This window comes from Periplaneta americana, chromosome 1 (assembly GCF_040183065.1).
Source record: "Periplaneta americana isolate PAMFEO1 chromosome 1, P.americana_PAMFEO1_priV1, whole genome shotgun sequence".
Taxonomy (NCBI): domain Eukaryota; kingdom Metazoa; phylum Arthropoda; class Insecta; order Blattodea; family Blattidae; genus Periplaneta; species Periplaneta americana.
The window spans coordinates 204747903-204764211 of record NC_091117.1 but is presented as its reverse complement, the minus strand read 5'-3'; the positions used below and the strand labels follow the sequence as shown (position 1 = coordinate 204764211).

Genomic DNA, 16309 nt, shown 5'->3' with positions numbered 1-16309 from the left:
ATAAATTTATTATCCATTATATGTCTTAGAAGTCTAATTTTAGTCTTATTTTGTGCATTTTTTCTGGAAAAAAATTACCTGGGCAAGAGCAAACGCTGAAAAACACATAGTCAGCTGACTACAAAAGAAGAATACCAAGAGCGCTGGGTTGAGGAGATCATCCACACTATCACATAGGCTAAGGAAAGACAGAATATTTTTATATCAATAACAAAAATAAAATAATATATAATAATATGACAAGTCATGTAACTCAAATGCAACACTCAGCAGAATTCCTAAACAAGTACTTTTTTTTTCGTTCACTGTCCTGAAATAATAGTAATTGAAAGAGAAATAGCTGAAATTATGACAAGGGCTAGGATTCTTAGGTAAATAAATGTTTTATTTTCACTGTAATAGAATCTCGTAATTGTGTTTTAAGTTTCAGACAAGGTTACCTGAGCACATGTTTACATTTTATTTCATATAAAAACATATATTTTCAATTCTTTAAATGTAAAAAGAGTAAAGGTTGGTAATATTGAGATCCGAGTAATATTGTGATTGTTCTTTTTGAGAATTTATTACAATTTTACTGAGCGAGAGAAGGACCGGTTTTGTGCAGGAACTTGTCCACGAACATCCCCTTAATACGTTTACGCCAAAAACTGATCTTCGTCTCGCTCAGTAAAATTGTAATGAATTCTAAAAAAACAACTATCAAATATTACCAACCTTTACCCTACATTTTTTTCAAACATTCACTTTAAGGGGAGAGGATGGTATTTTTTGGTGAAAAATGGGTAAATTAAAAAAAAAAATCTTTAAAATACCCTGTGATATGTGTGGAATGCATAGCATAACATTTTGTGAATATTTGTGCCCTTATCGGATGTTGAGTCGCCATTTTTAAACTTCCTGCGTTATGGATTTTTAAATCACTCGCCCCCTTTTATTGTTGTTTCCGGTAAATTATATTTTCAAAATTTTTTTTTCTTTAAAATACCCTTTGATATGTGTGGAATATATTGCATAACATTTTGTGGGTATTTGTGCCCTTATCGGATGTTGAGACGTCATTTTTAAACTTCCTGCCCTATGGATTTTTAAATCACACGCCCGCTTTTATCGGTTTCCAGTAACTTCATTTTTTTGCTACCATTGCCAGACAAAAATGGATATAATTTCTGAATTATTAAAGATACATGCATGGAATTTAGAACACACATTCTTTAGACTATTATGAAACTTTTCTCTGTAACAGAATTTTGTTAATTGATTTCATTTTAAAAATACGTCCGTTTGTTTGCAAGAAAGGAAATCAGAAAATTGTTATTAAATTTGAATTGTTTATTTTACATACGTAGGCACTATTATCAAAATTCTGTTACAGACAGTTTGTAGAACATGCTTTTGCAAATACATTGCAAAAACCTATTTGAATCTAACTTTAAAAACGGTTTAGATATATCGGTTTTAGTGCAATCCTGCATTGGGTATATTTTTTTCAAATTTGGGCCCCCAAAATTTTTTTTTCAAAATATTTTCATTTGGTTAAGTTGCCACAGTTATGAGCTCTCTACATACAAACAATTAATATTTTACACCAAATAGGAAAAAAGTTAAAAAAAATACCATCCTCTCCCCTTAAATTAAAAAAAATTTTAAGGGGAGAGATTTACTTTGAAGAAACCATTACTTTATTATTTTGAAGCTTAATGTGTATACACACATTACTAAAAATGGAAGAGCTCTGATATTTAGTATTACATTTACGACTACTTGAAGATAGGCTGTTTTTACCATTATTCTGCATGCGATAGGAAGGAACTTCCCTTAAACTCTCTTATGAAAATCATCTACTATAATATCATTTCAAAGATACGACATTTCTATTAATTGTTCAGCTTCAGTCACGTAATATAAATTTTATATCCTCCAATTAGGTTATATTACCAATTGGTTGGAATTCAAATTTCAAATACACTTCACTAGGCGAAAATAGAATGGCGTCATAAAAACGAAATAGTCAAATTAAAATTAGTGGCCTAAGTGGCACGACATATCAATGAATGACATTAGTCACAAGCATGTTTAAAGTAGACATTTATAATTCTTCATTGAGAAACCTCTTACAAGGACACAAGATAGATAATATTAAATTTACTATGTTTTTCTCGATACTCGCTGTTATGCTGTATCGTGGTTTGCACATTATTAATTTTGTGACAAGTTCGTAAACAATTCGCTCTTTTGATAAGTACTTGAAGTATATGAAAAAATAGCATATATATATATATATATATATATATATATATATAATTGCGAGTCATATTCAGTACCTCTGGAGAACGAAGTTAACAGACTGACTGTGAAGAATCACAAAACTTTCTGGCATATTACAGTTCTGTAAGTATAAACAGAACCTTTCCAGTTGTAATATATTTTAAATAGTAGATATTGCGTTACTTCGTAACGTATTAAGATATTTTGAACAGTGAAACAATATGTTGCCTATTTTTTTGTACGAAAATAAGCACTTAGGAATGACAGTAAGAGAATTTTCACGTTTACATCTTCTTTGAAATCCAGGAGCGATTTTTATATAGGCCTGCTCCATAAGTGATTAATGCATCCACTTTCACAAATTTGTCTTTACCATTCCAGACCGCATTTTTATAAGTTCATAATGATCCAGTAGTATGCAATTTTCACAAAATTCAATGAAACTATATTCGTACGTGTCCATGTATAAATTATCTGAGAGAAAACGTTGAGAATTTTTGAGTATGTTAAAAATTTGAGGTTGGGAATATGTAAATTATAAATACGAACAAATAGATGTCTGATTTTCAAAAATGTATTGTGCCTAAACTAACCGAGATATCATTAATTTCTCAACATTAATATATTGCCAGTGAAAGAGGATCCGCATGGAAAAATATGAACTTACAATATTGAAAGGTAATGCATCTGAAACATTTCGACTATATCTCTAATTTGTATAATAGAAATAAAATTAACTACGAAATTAGTAGTCCAATTCTGCTGAAAATTTGCACACAACTTATTCTTAATGCATCTAGCAAACAGTTTAAAAATATAAGAAATCGTATTAAAGTTGTAAACGTTTCAAAACTCAGTCCTGATGCCGTTTTAGGGAATTTTATTTGAACTCCGTAGAAATGTTCATTAGATCAAATTAAAAAGTTCACGTTCAGCGTGGCTTCCTGATAGTTGGTAGCTAGGTAAATTGGGTCCGAATGTGCCCCTTCACTAATGTGCAAAATGGGTCCCATTAAAATGAAATAGAAACGTAAAATGGGTCCCAATATTTTGAAATGGATCTGTAAAATCGTTCTGTGTGTTATACCTGGTTGCACTTTGAAAAGTGTTGTAATTGCTTAATATAAGTATTACTACCATTTTTTTGGATTTCATTTTTGAATCCACAGAAGTCATTTGATGGAAGATTTCATATCTGTTCTACCCACGGATGAGAATGTTTAATTCAAGAATGTGATCTCAAAACACGCTTAGTTCATTTGGTAAATTTTATGATTTATACATATACAGTACATGATTATATTTGAGACTTTTATCATATTTTAAGCCTGTTTTCTTCCAAAACAACGCCAATCCTTCTCTAGAAGTTTGTGTTGTGCATGTCACTTGGAAACTCACTCAGCCCATGGTCCAGAGGATGAAAAAGAAAACTAGTCCAGTCCTTTCACAAAAATTGACTTTATGCGTATTGGGATCACAATCTTCGATGCCTACATTTTGACACATGCAATATTTTCTCCACACTATTTGGGCTGAATTTGCAGCTGCAAAAATCGCACTAGCAACAGTTTCGATTCATTTCATTCACGACTTAATGGCTCACTTTATAACAAACATCTTTGTGTTTAAATCTTGAAAAAATAATGAAGAATTAAAGAGAATAAAATGAAGCTTACTATGGAAAAGAAGCAATTTATGAGACAAAAAGAGGCTGAGATCACGACTGGAGAAATCATTGTTCATTGTCCAGGTCACCTATTCGTAAAATATTTTGTTGTATAATATGGAATGTAATATAACTTTTTTTCGTACTGGTGATGGACTGAATTTTTATTTTTTGTTATTTTATTTATTTCAATTTAAATATACAGAAGAATATAATTACAAACAAACAAGAGAAATAGAAATAAAATAATACAAACAATATAAAACAGGAGATACAGTAGTATTAACAAAATCTGAGACCGAATGAGCAGCGCTCGTGTTCGGTCGCAGTTCAGATATAATATTAATAGGCCTATAAGAGAATATAAAATAAAATAAAATAGGAAATAGAATTAAAATTACAGTTACAGAAATTATATAATACAATATTAATATGAGAAATATAGAAAATAAAAAAATAATAATAAAAATAAATAAGTAAAATGAAATAAGAACTAAAATTTAAATTACAGCAGCAATGGAATTATCTATCTATATATATAATTTGAACTGGTAATGGAAATTACGGGAAAACGGCTGAACGGATTTTAATGAGTGACCCCTCATTTTCATGCCTGGCTTCCAAAGTTTTTCGGAAAAGTAGTAGTTTTCAGTGAAATGTCAATTTTCCTACATAATTTTTCTATTTTCCAAAATCCACCTGTTGTCAGTTTTGAGAACTAATTTTATTCAATCACGGCCGACTTGATTGAATTTCAGAACAAAACACACACTACAATAAACAATAGGCTATTACACGAAGGCCATGACCTGCAGGATTGCCGACATATTTAGAGCTCAATTCAATTTGTTATTAAAAACTGATTCTGCAGTGTATAATTTTCTGAGTACAGCTGTGTATTGGATATTCAAATCTACGAAACTTGAGGTGGTTTGATGACATTATTACCATTAGAAATTAAATATTATTGTAGTTAATATCGTGATGCATCTATTTTTCATTAATCGTACATAATATTGATGCTATATTGATGACATGAAAATGAAACGTTTTGTGGTTATGTAAGTGAATGTAGATAATATTTTAATTTAGACCTTCATTCCTATAATTTACTGAGTGGCTGCTATATATAACTACAAAACTTAAGTAAGATAATAATATTGTTATTAAAAATCAAATATTTTTATACTTATTAACCCAGAGGGGTTGGGTTTTTTCTATATATTTAATGGCGGTGTAGTGTAGATATTGATATGTGTCATTGTCTTCAGTATTGGCTCGAGAGAGCCGCAAAAATCACAGTTCCTAAGGAAAGATCAAAAAGTATTACTTACTGATAAAATAAGAGGCCTAGAAAATTTTGTAGTCTCCAGATCATTTCAGCACGATCTCTTAGTAGGATAAAATGATTTTACGCTCTACATTTCAAGTTCTACATGCAGCAGCTATACGAAAATGCTATTGTTCGAAAGCTTAGCAAACCTGATATTTTTTTAACTTTTGCCTACAATCCACAATGACCTGAAATAGCTACTGCTATCGTCATGACATTGATACTTGCGTTTTCGCGTTGAAACTAAAAAACTGACGTTGGATAGGTTCAAGAAAAAGCATTTGGCCTAAAAAATCCATTCAGAGGGAGTATGTTTCATTATTATGGAAGCAAATAACTATCAAAAAGACAAGTATTCTTCATTGAAAATAAATCTGAAAAATTTTTATTTGAACGTCTAACGAACTTAGTTTGCAGCAGTATTTGCTGCACAAGCCACTAGTATAACATAATATTAACACTAGAGATGAATAATATCACACGTGAAAAGTAGGACTACATATTTCAAAATTATAGAATACAAATAAAATATAGGTTGATTAATTCATACACATAGGCTATAAATTTATTTAATCAAGTTGAAGATATTGACACGTTTCTAATTTTCTTGTTATATGTTAGTGGGTTTCATGTTAGAAGTTCTGGGTGTAATTTAGTTAAAGCATTGTACAACCGAGGGCCAAAATTAATGCTATACTTTAGACTAGCAGATGCGAGACATTTAGGTTCTACTAATGTTGAATTAATATTTCGTCTTGTGTCATAATTATGTGTCTGCAATACAAACTTATTACGATTTTTATGATAAAATTTTAACAGCGTATACTTATAAATTTGTTCAATATTAAATACATTAAATTCAGAATAAATTAATTTAGTTGGATAATCGAAACGTTTCTTCAAACAAATTTTAATCATTCGTTTTTGTAGTATATTTAACGGACTAAGATTAATTTTTGTACTTCCACCCCAAACATTTATACCATATTGAATGATAGACTGAATAATGGCCAAATAAACATTTCGCAGAACTCTAATGGGTAAGTAGCATCGAAGATTAACGAATTTATAAATTGTTTTACGAAGCCTCTTACAAAGATAAGTAATGTGATGAGCCCATTTTAAATTCTGATCAATAATGATACCCAGATATTTGACATACGTGGCTTCTTTCAATGGCGGACATTTACAACTTTTGGGATCTAAACAATTTTCACTGTGTATTATTAGTGTATATTCATCGCTAAATTTTAAATTTTGAACATTGGCAGCTGTTAACGAAAAAGGAACTAAAGTTGATTTAGATATATTTAAAGAAAGGAAGTTGGAATTAAGCCATTTTTTAACAATATTAGCACCTATATTAGGATTTCTATATGCTTCTTGCCTAAAAAACCACTGAAAATAACTACTGTATCATCCGCATATGAATATATAGATCCATTAAACACATCAATCACATTTCTCCCATTATTAATTATTTTAGCATTTTACAAGTTTCATGTTTCTTGCCTTTCAGAATTGAATTTCCTATAGTGTGAATAATGGTTTTTCATTTTACTTTTCCCCACCAATATGTAATAAATCACTTAAAATACTGAGTTTTTCTTTCTAAATTAATTTTTACTTCGCATTGCTATATCATATTCCTTTGGTGACTGGCTGCACAAGTAATTTGCATCTTCATCCTCTTGTGCTATAACTACCTAACCATCCGTAAAACGTAGGGGATGCAATAGTATCCTTCCACAATAATAATAAAAATAATAATAGCAATATTAATATTAACAATAATTTTACTGTAATTTGTACTGTTTCACTTCTAGGCAAAAAGAATCCAAGATGATTTACAGAATTTTGTTCTTGAGTCTACTTACGTTTGCTTGTTTAAAGGTAAGTATCAAATTACACTTACAATATAAATAACATTTGTTGTTAGGAGCAAAATATTTTAGCGAATCCCTAGAAAGTATTCATTGCAGAAGACTGCGCGTCATTATGCAAGTAGTTGCAAAATTGCGGAAAGGATTTATAATGTACGTCAGGGATGTATTTCTACATTTAAAAACAATTTTATTTCAAATCCATAGATACTGTCATCACGCGCATTCAATACCAGTATTAAAACATGAAATAACTTACTTACTTACAAATGGCATTTAAGAAACCCGCAGGTTCATTGCAGCCCACATATAAGCCCGCCAACAGTCCCTATCCTGCGCAAGATTAATCCACTCTCTATCATCATATCCCACCTCCCTCAAATCCATTTTAAAAACATGTAATAACACTAGATTTTGATTTTGAATTAGATTTCTATATTCCTTACACAGGGTATCTCAAGACGAATGTAAAATACTGCAGAATAATGTAGTTTTGGTTAACCTATATCCTATATACTTTAGTTTGGAAATTTTAACCTCAAAGCAACACACATTAAAACACAGAAAAAACTCAATACATTAGAAAATTAAAAAAAAAATTAAATTTTATTAGTACGGAAAAGTCGTAGATAACAACATTAATGTTGTGTTAAGTTACAAACACAATCTTACATTCCTTATTTCATTTTTCAATATATTTCCTTTTCAGGATAATATCTTGGCGCAGAAGAATGCGACTGAAAGTAAGTTACGTGAAATTTCTTTTTCTTGTCGATGAGCGATAGAATAAGTGTAACGAAACTAAAGAATCTAGTTTGTTGATTTCCCAAACTCATTTCAAAATATCTCAGTCATTAAATACACTATTTCATGAATTACATCAACTACTGCATACCGGTACGTTAATAGATAAATAATCACAAATACAAGATGGAAGAGAAATAACGTTTCAGAGCGAATAGTTCATGTTGTGTGTAACAAAAAAATATAATATCATATTGGTGGAATAAATGTTTAATAACCTCTTATTCGGTAACTATTGCGAGTAGGTTCGTGATTTTTGTCCATATCGGTAGAAAACCTAAGGAAGAATAATTTATCCCTCTGCAGTATTTCAGTAGCGCGGACGGTTTTCGAGTATAAATTAATTTTAAAAGAGCCTCTAATTGCAAGCCACTGCACGATGTGAGCAAGTTACAACGTCGAGACAGAGAGCAGTTCACTTACCGGGATACCAAGTTCGTTAACTTCGTACATCTGTATCACGAGTAGTGTGTGTTAGCGGCGATGTTGCCGACCGGTGAAACTTCAAATTTAATTTTCTAATTAACCGTGTATTTAATCACAGAACGTAATGTATGTTTTTTATGTAAGTGTACCCTAGCGTCCAATTCAATTTGCAAAGTTATTTCACTTCCACCCGATATAAGTAATGTGTACTATATTCTATTATACTAAAAATCAATAATTAGTATAGGGCTATACTGTCAATGGAAATCTTATAACCGATAAATATTTCAAAGACAAGAAAGTCACTGAGACTTTTTCCCAAAGCAACTGGAAGTAGGCCCACAGCTTGTAAAATATATTTGGGAATACTGAAATCCTTCATTATAATTATATGATAACATTTTTTTGTTTCTAAATAACCTGGATATTAAGAGTAGCTAACAGAAGAAATATAGGTAGCGCCAGGGATTTTGGCAGATGGATTTTCTTAATGTGAACTGGAGAGCGAATCCTCACCACTGCAAGATCGGCTGTTATCTCTGTCGCAGTGGAATGGGTAGGACATAAGAGTAAACATGCACGCCCGAGTATTCTATTGAACTTTGCACAGTCACCTCCAAAAACTAAACAAATATTACAGTAGTCTATATGTGTCTTTGGTATTCTCAAGAAACTTGTTCGATTAATTAAAATGTGTTTCAATGAAACTTACAGCAGAGTCCGTATAGGCCAGTTTCTATCTGATGCTTTTCGAATTCACTGCGGGCTAAAGCAAGGAGATGCACTATCACCTTTACTTTTAACTTCGCTCTAGAATATGCCATTAGGAAAATTCAGGATAACAGAGAGGGTTTGGAATTGAACGGGTTACATCAGCTTTTTGTCTATGCGGATGACGTGAATATGTTAGGAAACACTCCACAAACGATTAGGGAAAACACGGAAATTTTACTTGAAGCAAATAAAGCGATAGGCTTGGTACTAAATCCCGAAAAGACAAAGTATATGATTAGGGATGGAAAATGGGAGGCAGTAATGATCAAAATAATTATACCGATTTATTTTTTTTAACCAGCAGACATGCAGCCTTTAAATTTAAAACAAAGATTCACTCATAAAATTGGGTTAGACTATTCATCTCATTTCTCAGAATTGTTTCTAAAATGTATAAGGAAAGTAGAAAAATTCAATTTCATGTAGGCTACTCCCTTGAAATAACTTCAGTTTTTTTTTTACTTCCGAGTAGAGAGGAGAGAGAAAGAAGTCGACGATTTTAAAAATTCACTAAACTATATTTAAATAGAGACGTAACATTTAAAATAAAGGTTACTCTCTACAATATTGGTTAAACATTCTTAGATTTTTTAAATACCATATCCTAAGGTACTGATGAAAAGGCAGAAGGGAGTGAGAAATCTCATGTCATCTGATCTCGATGAAAGTCGATATCTGGGGATCTTTGCGATCACAGAATACGAATAAGGTATTATTTAGTCCGGCTTTGTCCCTAAAGTGGTGGAGTGGGACAAAAATGGGTGAAAAATTAAATTAGATATCTTAGGGGTTTTCGAGACGAAAATTACGAATAATACAATTTTTGCGAATTCAATATGGCAGTTTCAGTACTATGAATTATATTTTAAAAAATTAAACATCGGATATCGCACAGGTAACACATGTACAGTATTTAAGGGGGTATTTAACACCTTTTGATAGTAGGCCTATACATTTAGTAAAATCCAAAGTGTAATTTCTACATATTCTGAATGACTGTTGTGCTGGAATTTAATATATTCATCAGCCAATACCTCTAGATTAATAAACAACTTTTTAGAATCCATATAATACAATATTTATTGTGAATGGTAATTATATTTTTCAATCGGTGCAATTTGTGCAGGGAAAATTGGTTTCTCCGATATTTTGTACGATTTCGAATATTTTAAAATACTTTCTTCTCTGTTCTATTCCCAATGTGCGTGTGAAGAAATTATTGCCCTTGTATTATCCATTACAACCCTATTTATTATACTCTTATATAAATCTAACTTCCGCAGCATGCAATTTTACCCAATTAACCAAATTATATTTTGATTCTTAAGAAGAATCGTAATTTTATTAACTTGAATTGTCGCACCACCAGTAGATGATCCTTAGATTATTACTGGATAGATCTTGTATATTGATCTGGTAAGGGTAGGATTATATATATATATATATATGCGCAATGCAATGCTTTTTCCTTTTAATTAAGAATTAATTTAATTTAGAAAATGTAGGAGACGTATTGTAAAATCATTGCGAACGAAAGTCATTTACATTTATTAAAGGTATTCTTTGAGTAGGACTGTACCGTGGTGTGTTTCATAATAAGGATAATTGATATGAGCTGCTGTTATGAAAATATGAACGATTCAGAATGTTATCGCATCTCATTCTCGCAGCTTACACAAACAATATTGGCTCGCCTACTGGAAATGTCATGGAGGTCATCTGCCAAAATCGGTGCCTCCGACTATACCAGAGTCATTAGTTAAATTAGTACCTAATTACGAGGCGCATCCAGAAAGTAAGTTTCTCGATTTTTCCCCCTTGAAAGTAAACGTAATTAGAAGTGTCAATTGCGCATGCGTAGCAGATCTATGACGTATCAATCATATGCCAGTCGGACAGGTCCCGCCTGGTGCCAGTAGCGTGGCAGCAGTGGTCCGAAATGGAAGCTCTTATTCCTTCTACCGCCCGCCGCCTGCGAGGTTCGGTCGGTGATAAAGTTCTTTAATGCACAAAGCATTGCGCCAATTGAAATTCATCGGCAGCTCCGTCAGGTCTATGGGCCGAACATCATGAGTAAGCAGATGGTGCGTCGCTGGTGTAGGCAGTTTTCCGAAGGTCGTCAAAGTGTCCATGATGAAGAGCGCAGTGATCGTGTTGAGCTGGTGCAGCAGTGCATCATGGAGAACCGTCGCTTCACGATTACGGAGCTGAGCAGCCATTTTCCGCAGATATCGCGATCCTTCTTGCATGAGATTGTCACTAAGCACCTGCTGTTCAAAAAAGTTTGTGCCAGGTGGGTGCCGAAAAACCTGACACCCAAAATGCAACGTTTAGGAGCAGCACTGACATTTCTGCAACGGTATCACGATGACGCCGACGAGTTCCTCGACAGGATCGTCACGGGCGATGAGACTTGGATTTCGCACTTCATCCCGGAAACCAAGCAGCAGTCAATGCATTGGCGGCATAGTGGATCTCCGGTCAGGACGAAATTCAAACAGACGCTGTCGGTACGGAAAGTGATGTGCACGGTGTTCTGGGACAGGAAGGGCATTCTGCTCATTGACTTCCTTCCAAGAGGTGAAACAGTGAACGCTGACCGTTACTGTGAAACACTGCGAAAATTGCGACGTGCCATTCAAAACAAGAGGCGTGGAATGCTTACTGCAGGTGTTGTGCTCCTCCATGACAATGCTCGTCCACATACGGCTCGGCGCACAGCAGCTGTTTTGACGGAATTTGCTGGGAGTTGTTTGATCATCCAACCTACAGTTCTGATCTTGCTCCCAGCGATTTTCACGTTTTCTTGCACCTCAAGAAATTCCTGTCCTCCGGTGAGCGTTTTGGCAACGACGAAGAGCTGAAGACGTTTGTCACACGCTGGATCCATTCACAGGCGGCAGAGTTCTACGACAGAGGGATACAAAAGTTGATCCCACGACACGACAAGTGTCTCAATTCTGATGATGGCTATGTTGAAAAATAGCTGAAACATTGCTGTACCTGTTGTCAATAAATGTTTTCCTGAAAGTGTGTGTTTTTTTTAATAGAGAAACTTACTTTCTGGATGCGCCTCGTATTAACCCTTTCCGCACGAATGATGCATCGTTTACAATGACGCGACACGACATTATATAAATTATGGTTTAATAGAAATCAGAATTTCATGACGTCACAACGGAGATCGCGACGCGACGAAAGTTGAAATTGAGTCCATTTGGAATCACTAACATTTCTGTAATATCTGACTCATATGATTTGCCTTATGATTCCATTTGGTATCCTCAGAAGTAGTTTCGTTCTTTACCGATAGAATGGAACACCCGCCAGTTCCTTGACCAGATTTTATTATGGTTGTTTTTTTTCCCCCATGGTATCTTCCATAAATTCAGATCAGAAAGAGTTAAACAGAAATGCATTTAGATATATTTAATGAATTACTTAGATGTTGTGCCGAACCATTTCAAATACAATTCTGTTCATTTTTTGCTTATGGACTATTAGACGAAATTATTTATTAGTTACCACCAAATAATATATTTCATAATAAAATTAGCCTACACAATAGACGTAAGAAAAAGTTAACTTGTGCTATGATCGTATTATATGTTGGGCTTCTTTTTTATTTATATTAAAAGGTTATTTTAGGACGCTTTATCAACAGCTTAGGTTATTTAGCGTCTGAATGGGATGAAGGTGATACTGACGGTGAAAGGAGTCCGGGGTCCAGCACCGAAAGTTACCCAGCATTTACCTTTAAATATAAATACGCAATAGGCCTATTATCAACATTCAATACTATTTTTGGCTCTTTCTAGTGAAAATGGTTCATTTCTTCACTTCCAAATTTGCTGTGAGTAAATACGTTTGTCGAACTTTGAGGAATATTTTGTCAGCATGCCATTTAATTACTTCCTAGCATTTGTTCTTTAAAGAAAGTGTGATATGAATATAGTAGAGAGAGTATCACTGAACGTAGATGTGATGTACAGGAAATCGGCCCACTAGCGGTAAGACCCACATGTTACTGCCGCTGTTTGCCTTCCCGAACGCTCGACGAAACTCCGTCATGGATGTCTTATTGTCAGCAGTATGAGCTGTGGAGTAATCCTGCTGAAAATACTCCGTGAATCGTTCATGCTATGTTGACCTATCACACAAAGCTTTTAAAATATGACATATGCCGTGCAATATTGATTGTCTCTTTAAAATGGAGAACCTTGTTGCTTTAACAGACATCAAGTTACCGCTTGGATTCGATGTCAAAGATCTTTTAGAGGGTAATGGATTTTTATGCACTATGAAAATTTTAGCATTGCTTCCTATGAAGAACAGTAAATCTAAGGGACTCGATTCGTGAATATAAGGAAAGTAAATGAACTTGTTCCACATAGAAGGCTCCTGGAAATTTTTTCAGTAGATTTTTTCTCACCTGTGAAATTGAGAGACAATACAAGGAGCTCGATTTGTGACCTAAGCGAGTGCGGATTTGTTCTGTACTCTAAATCAGTTGTTCTGTTCAGTACAACTAAAAAAAATCTTCATCGCTGACGGCCGGAAAGGTAAGAGGAAGTAGCTTTAAACTTATTGTGAAAACTTTTTGTTCTGAGGAAATATTAGATATTGAAATGACGAATGGTTATATTCATTATTGTAAATAAAATCTGCCTTGCTGTAGGTATAATGGGAGTAAATGTACGAAATCTACAAATGCATTCTTATTTTAAAATATTATTGCTTTATTGTCTATAATAACAAATCATTTTAGTAGACGACATAGATTTTATTGAAATTAGTAACATGTGTTTTTAAGCATCAGTCATTTGATTACCTACACTATAGCAGAACTATAAATATGTATGTATGTGTAACATAAGTAAAATTTGTGCTTCCTTTAAGATACATTCTAATATATTTTATGCCGAATTTGTACTATCGCGAACTGCATATAATGAATAAGGTACAAATTTATATTTTCAGAAACCAATGAAGAAAAACTACAGGAAATTCATGCTATTAGTAAGAAATTTCCAGATTGGGGTGAAAAAATTGGAAATGACCTAATTAAGACAGCAACCAAAGGGCGTGAAATTCTAAAACATATGCTGGAGTCTGTTGAAGGTGTCAAAGGTAAATATTTGAAAAAAAAATTATTATCAAACCATGGGGAATAGAAACTGGTTACCCCACCCCATTATTTCCTGGCCTAGTTGTGTTATGGTTAGGGTCCAGACATGTCCTCGGACAGTTGACTAAACAAACAAAGATAAAAAAAAAATTATAAATTTACGGATAAAACTATCACGAGCATGTGTGAATGATTAATTTTGGTGTAAAAGTTGAAAGATAAATAATATAAGATTATACGGGGTCCTAAATGTATGATAATTTTTCACCATATCACGTCATTTAAATAATGTGTACAAAACTTGAGACATTCTTGTAATACATAAAGTATGTATTGCTAATATAGTAGAAATACCAAAAACACAAGTTAACCTCATACTTGATTGAGAAGACCACATGTACAGTAAAATCAATTAAGGAATAAAATTCATTAAATTCAGATAATTTTCTCTACATCAGAGCAATGCAATAAATATAACGTATCAGATTACACACTACTGCAAAATTAATTATTTTACTCTATAATTACTACCATTTTTACAATAAACTTTAATTCTTTCAGGTAATAATGCCACAGCTTCGAAAGGGATGTCTGATCACCTGTTTGTATTTCATAATCTGACTGTACCTCTTATGGATGAAATGAAGAAATTCAGTGCTGAAGGAAGGGAAGTTTTGGAAATATACAAGGAATTTGCACATATATTGAACAGGGATTGAGATGCCTGCATTAGAACAAGGGCTAATCGAATATTTAATCATTTTTCTCAGAGCGGGAACTTCCTTCTTGTTTTTGTTATCGTCATTTCACAGTTTATATTCGATACTAAACCTCTAGTAATTTGATAATTTAATTCACTTACGGTTGTAGATTTTGCATCGGTTTTATTAGAAGGCTTTTTTTACTTGAATATGTTGTAAACTACTAATAAATGAAGTCTTAAAAGTGGTATGTGTTTTATTGTCCATCATTGCATGAAATAACTGGAAAAACTCTTATAAAATTATGTATAAATAACCGGATAAGCAGTGGTGGCCGGTGAGCATTCTGGTATTGATGCCAAGAATGAAGAAGGGTTGTACGCAAATCACCCTAGTGAAAGTGATAATCACAGTTCACGTTTACATTATGTTAAATAAAACACATTAATTAAAGCAGCTATTTTACCAGGTGTGCAGTTAATAATGCATCCAGTAACAGTTAAAAAAAACATTTCCGAAACTAATAACGAAATTTACAGATACAGATAATGCAAAACTTTCACAGTATTGTTAGTCATATACAAACAAAGCTTTACCAAGTGAGCTACCCGGGAACTCTACCAGACAGCGATCCAATTTTTCCCTCTATATCCACAGACCTCAAAGTGGGCTGACAACAGTCAAGCAACAAACATTGAGTGAACACTAACTCTGTGTGACTCAAATTGTGGTCTTCTGTTAACGAACAGTTACGTGTATTATTCAAATCAAGCTTTTAGGTATAAATTTGATTTGAATAATTTCGAGGGAAAAATTGTTCCGGGGCCGGGTATCGAACCCGGAATCTTTGGTTAAACGTACCAACGTTCTACCAACTGAACTACCCGGGAACTCTACCAGACACCGATCCAATTTTTCACGCTATATCCACAGACCTCGAAGTGGACTGACAACATTCAAGCAACCAACATTGAGTGCACACAAACTCTGTGTGACTTAAATTGTGGTTTTCTGTTAACGAACAAGATGTCTGCATTGTTGAGGTAACGTCTGCCACATTAGAAACTTTTCATATTCATGTTCATTCACTTTGTTTCATTCGTACTTAGTGCAATATAGCTCACTGCGGTATATTTCGTATTCTTGCAGCACGAAGATGTTTCATGCTGTTCAATTTTGATCATATTTTCCAAGATTTAGAATGAGTAAAATTTAAAAATAACATGATAAATATGTAAAATTCGGATTACTTTAATAAACTTTTGACAGGCACATTGTGTGAATAAATATGTGTTTCCTAGAAAAAGCTCTTTTTTCTCCAAAAAT

General features: G+C 33.2%; 1 protein-coding gene across 1 annotated transcript; it reads left to right on the top strand.

Annotated features, from left to right (window-relative positions):
• The first annotated feature begins 2333 nt into the window (after nucleotides 1-2333).
• LOC138706619 (uncharacterized) lies at nucleotides 2334-15172 on the top strand. The gene is made up of 5 exons (XM_069836138.1): nucleotides 2334-2391; nucleotides 7094-7160; nucleotides 7860-7893; nucleotides 14135-14284; nucleotides 14844-15172. Exons 2-5 carry the CDS (start codon nucleotides 7110-7112, stop codon nucleotides 14999-15001), a joined length of 393 nt encoding a protein of 130 aa, XP_069692239.1. The 5' UTR covers nucleotides 2334-2391; nucleotides 7094-7109; the 3' UTR covers nucleotides 15002-15172.
• Nucleotides 15173-16309: the final 1137 nt, after the last annotated feature.